This window comes from Alligator sinensis, unplaced genomic scaffold (genome assembly GCF_000455745.1).
Source record: "Alligator sinensis unplaced genomic scaffold, ASM45574v1 scaffold1555_1, whole genome shotgun sequence".
NCBI lineage: Eukaryota > Metazoa > Chordata > Crocodylia > Alligatoridae > Alligator > Alligator sinensis.
Genome location: NW_005843406.1, coordinates 155,602 through 160,797, shown reverse-complemented (window position 1 = coordinate 160,797; position 5,196 = coordinate 155,602). Strand labels below are relative to the sequence as shown.

At 53.0% G+C, this 5,196-nt stretch overlaps 1 protein-coding gene across 1 annotated transcript; it reads right to left on the bottom strand.

Moving 5' to 3' along the window:
- Window positions 1-2,868: 2,868 nt before the first annotated feature.
- LOC102377625 (heat shock protein 30C-like) lies at window positions 2,869-3,883 on the bottom strand. Its single transcript, XM_006038584.3, has one exon. It carries the CDS (start codon window positions 3,881-3,883, stop codon window positions 3,110-3,112), a length of 774 nt encoding a protein of 257 aa, XP_006038646.3. The 3' UTR covers window positions 2,869-3,109.
- Between the last annotated feature and the right edge of the window lie 1,313 nt (window positions 3,884-5,196).

Sequence of the window (5,196 nt, the reverse complement as noted above, 5' to 3'; positions counted from 1 at the left end):
GGGAGGCGTGAGAAGCAAAGCCCTGGAGAGGATGGAGACAGCTTCGTGGAGTACCGGGAGCTGCGCAGGGAAGTGCTGCTGCCTGTGGGCCTGGACGTGGAGGCTGTGACCTGCTCCCTGTGCTTGGATGGACAGCTCCGCATTGAGGTACCGTGTCTGGCCCTGCAGCCCGCAGAGGGGAAAGCCATTCAATCAGTGTCCAGGCGGGAGAGGGAGCCACACAAGGAGACACAGCCGCCAAGGAGGAGAAGGAGATGGGGAGCGGGAGCCAGGAGACCTGATCCAGGCAGCGGGATTGAAAACGAGCCCACTGCCCTTTTCCAGAGACTGCAGCTCTTTCTGAGATACATCACTTCCCCAGCCCTGCAATCCCACCCGAATACATCATGGCCAGCTGTCCCAGTGTCCCTCCTGCTACCGTGAATATCTCAATCTTGGCCATGGTGGACTCTGGACAGAACTCTTATACCTGGCCACAACCTGTAGAGGAACGGGACTCTTTCTTTCAATATTGCTGTATTGCCAGGTAACATTTACATTGGCCAGGTGGCAGTGATTTTCCTGAATGTCTTGTGTGTGTAATCGGTGGAAATAAACCTGTGTTTCCCACATTCCAGTTGTCAATGCATTGACTAGAAACTGTTTTTGTGTTGATTTCCAAACACGCAGGGAACTGTAGAACCTGCAGTTGTGGTCACTTTTGTTACTAGCCCCACAAAGTCTGGGGCCTCTGCATTTTGTCACAGTCTATATTTGCATATACTTTCAAATTAAATTCACTAGCCTGGGAGCAATCCCTTCCAGCAACAGGGCCAGCTGAGTCACATGACTAACTCAGGTTGCAGTGGAGCTACTCACCTGATATGGATTTATCAGCTCAGGACAAGGGTATGCAACCTACACTATTCATTCCCTATCTGGAATAGGTAGCCCCAGTGTTTGGTACAAAGCAGATGGAGCAGGGGACAGGCAGTACAGTGGAAGGAGAGAGCAGGGAGCAGAAAGTGGAGCAGCAGATTCAGCAAGGCAGTGGGATAGGAGCGCCACTTGGAGAAGACATTGCCTTTAATTTGTAGCATGCATGCTAAAGAGGCTGGCTCCAATTGCTTTGGCAATGATGGGGAGGATCTCCTGAGGCCCCGTTGTCTCCTGGGTCCGGCACTGCTTTGGGTTACACTCTTAGGGCACCCAAACGGTAATTGGTACACACAGGCTCACTGGAATGAATGTGGACTCGTGCATGCACGTATGTGTATATACACATCATTGGCATGTTCATTCACATTACTGTGCTGGATCTTGCATGGTTGCATCAGCTGAGTACAGCAGGACAATTGAAACTAATGCTGCAGTAACTCACGGTTTCTACCCATGCACAAGACTGTGTCCCTGGGCACATCCAGGGCCTGCTTGGAATATTTGTTTGTTTGGGTCTGGAGCAGATGTTCTTGCTCAGAAATAACCCACAGGCCTGCCAGGGCAGCAGCTGCCATCAATTGCTGCCTCACTTCCCAGCCAAGAGGATAGCTAAGCTGGGCCCTAGACGCTTGGCAGACCTTCCTGGCTTACATCCCTGCACTAAGCAGTGGCTTTGTGTAACACTCCCGTTTGCATCTTCTCTCTGATGAGAATTATTTTTTGGCAGCTCAGCTGCTACTATAACTGCTGGGCTCAGTTTTTAAATAGGTCTCAGCTCATAGGAAAGAAAATAGTACAGGGCACTGAACTCAGGTTTGGGTCGTGCTGTCTATTTTGCTGGCTTTGTTTACAAGTAGCAGGAGGCCAAGGCCAGGATCTGCTGCCATTGACTCAATCAGCAGGACACTGTTCCAATAAATGGTGACTGCACAACAGTTTCCATGTGGAAGATCACATCTGAAGCCTCTTTGCTTAAGAAGCCCTTGCCCGGTGCCTCACACCCTCTCCCACCCTGCCCTTGTTATCACCGTCCTTTCAGAGTTTTTGTTGTAAAAAATCCACTGGGCAGAAAATGTGTTTTCTAACATCAACTCTGGAGACGCCAGGGTTAAAAAGGCACCGTGCTGCCTGGTCCCCACTTCCTACCCTGTCATTGTTCCTTGGCTTTACAGCACAGCTCCCTATTTAGAGGAATATGACAACGTTGGTTGAGCTTAGGCCAGTCAGGGACAGGGGCTGGTTTATGAACAGCAGGCGCTCGAGGGGACCTCAGCAGAGCCGGCTCGCTATAGTGCAGGCCCACTCTGCTTTCCCCAGGGAAGAGCTTTCCAAGCACCCGGAGCAGTTTGTTTGGCAACAGCAGGTAGAGGTGATGGGCGGCATTCAGCACCTGTGACAGATAGGGCCCCACAGTGTGCAGTGCTGCGCCCATCAGATGCACCCGCTGCTTGAAAACACTGCTCTGCAGCTTCTGTCACCATGCTGCGAGTCAAGCTCTGCTCCCTCCTCAGTCTGGAGCTGTAAGGGCAAGCAACATGCCCTGTTTCCAGACGACAGGCAGGAGGAGGCCCCAGAGCTCTGATCTGCATCCACTGAACTTAAGGACCAAGGATACTGAACTTTCCCTTCAACCCCTGCCCCCCACATAAGCAGTTATGGGGTAGGGCTTTGGCCTGCTCCAGGAGAGCCCTGCATTCCCAGAGCATCTGCCTTTATCACTTCCCCCAAGCTCCTGCAGCACTCAGTGCTTCTCAGCACAGCACTGACATTGTTGCTTTTTACAGGCAGGAGTGGAGCCCTGCCAGTTGTAGGAGTTTGTCTGTAGTCACACAGGGAGTTCATAGCACACTAAGGAATTGGATCAGGCTGCCCTGCCTCCCAGCCCCGCATCCCAAAACCATGAGGCCATTCATCCTTCTTGGGAAAAGAAAAGAAAAAGAAGAGCACAAGGACAATCTGGGACCCAGCAAGCCTGGCAAAGGCAGCAGCAATGCATGGAAAAGACAGCCCCATTTATTTTATATAAAATAGCAACATAATACAAATCTTAAGGGCAGTTAGATAGTCTCCCGCATCCTCCCACCCCCACTGGCTGTGCATCAGTCTCCGATAAGTCTCAGCTCAGCTCCTGCTCCAGGACTCAGATGTTGCCCAGGCTGAGCCAGGGAGAGCAGTCAGCTCTCAGTCCCCGTTATGCCTTGGCTCTGCCATTGGCTTCCTCCTCGGAGCCCACCACAGCTCCAGCTTCTGCACTCCCCACCGAGGCGATCTGGATGGGCACATTCCTCTCCGGGTCAGCCATCAGTGCCTGGCGTGGGGCTTCAATGCGTAGCTGGCCCGCACTGGAGATGGAGCAGGTCAGGCCGTCAGGGTCTACGCCCTCGGGCACGTCCCACTCCCTCTTGAACACCTCGTACTTGTAGGAGAAGGAGCCTTTACCGTCCTCACTCTGCATCTCCTTCTTGCCCGTCAGCAGCACCTTCCTGCCCACCAGCTTCACCATTAGGTCACTGGGGTCAAAGCCCTTGACATCTTGGCACACAGTGAAGGCCCCATCTGCTCCCTGGGGCGGCGCCACGCTGGTGCTCTGCTCTCGCTCTCTGATGGGGCTACTGCTCCCTCCACCTGCCAAGAGCTGCTGGAAACTGCTCATAAACTCCTGGGCTTGCTCCATCTCCCATCGCAGCTCCCGCTCCAGCTCAGCAAAGACAGTGCTGGGTTGAGGCCACAGCGTGCGTATGGGGCCCACCCAGGGAGCCAGGGTGCGGTGGGAAGGTGGCTGGAGGTGCAGGCGGCACAGCATCTCTGCTTCTGTGGCTGGCTCAGAGCACTGGGGCTGAGTTCTCTCCGATGGTCCTGGAGCTGCTCTGCTCGGCTGGTGGGAGCCAGCAGCTTTTATCCCCATCCCGGCCAGGCCTGGGCCCATCCAGAATTCTCTGCCCCTTTCACGCCCTCGAGATGCCATCTATTTTTAAGAGGCTGATGGCTCAGGGATTACTCATGTGCCAAAATAACAACGCCTGTTTCCCAAGGCAAGCGTCACACATCCAAACAGGGCAGCAGAGTCAGTCAGGAGCTCTGGTTACAGACCAAGCTGTTGTGCTCCCACTGATAGCAGAGCTCACAAAGGAAGACAGGGGATGGATGACTGTGTATAGGGGGTGGTAGGGGAATCACGCAGCCAGCATGATTCAGGAGCACAACCTGAAGCCTTCAATTCTTTCAGACCACCCTTTATGATGCATCACAGAATTAGGGGCCATGTACCACACCGAGGATCCCTGTGTTCTATGAACTGCCAACCAAAGATTAATACATTAGGCAACTATTTTAATGTGGCCCCATGTTGCAGGCCTCAACAGGTGGTTTGTAAAGATTTCTTACCTCTTCCTCCTTTCCTACACTCCCCATCTAGCACAGGCTACTCCCACAGCTGGACCTTCCAGCTGTGGTTAATGAACCCTTTATTACTGCAGCTGGAAGAGAAAACCCTAACCCAGCAAAGGCAATGGATGGTCCATGACTGCTCTGTATGTTTCTTACCAACATGCGTTCAGCATTGGTGCCTGCCCAGGCCATCAGCAATGTAAGCAAGTGCCCAAAGTCCCCTCAGTAGGGGAGCTAATCCTCCATGGTAAAGCATCATCCAGTACTCCAACATTATTGATATTCTAGCAGCATTCCCCAGCCCTGAAGGATAAGGCCCCCCTTGCCAGGCACGGTATAAACACAGCGAGAAGTAATCCAGCTGGAGCACTTGAAACAAATGTGGAGGAGAGGGAAACTGAGGCAGAGATGCAGCAATGACCTGGCCAAGGGCAGTGGCAGAGCTGGGAACACAACAGGTCCCCCAAGTCTAGGCCGGTGCCTTTTGCCCTGCACAACCCTGCCTCTCAACGGGCCGTGGTGCATCATTCTAGCATAAAAGCTCCTTGGGGCAAAGACCCTACAGGAGCAGGCTGTGCGCCCCCTGGGCACCCAGCTGACAGCAGCTGTATTACATGGTACAACTGCAAGGATATACTTGAGAGGTGATCTTGTGGCTGCCTACAAATTCAATAGGGGGTGGCACAGCAAGGAATTGGAGGTGCTCGGTTCATCGGGGCACCTTTTAAGGTAACAAGGAAAAATGGTCACAAACTGACAGAGAGCAGATTTAGGCTAGACATCAGGAAAAACTTCACAGTAAGTGTGGTCAAAATTTGGAACGGGCTTCCAAGGGAGGTGGTGCTCTCCCCTACCTTGGGGGTCTTTAAGAGAAGGTTGGATAGGCATCTG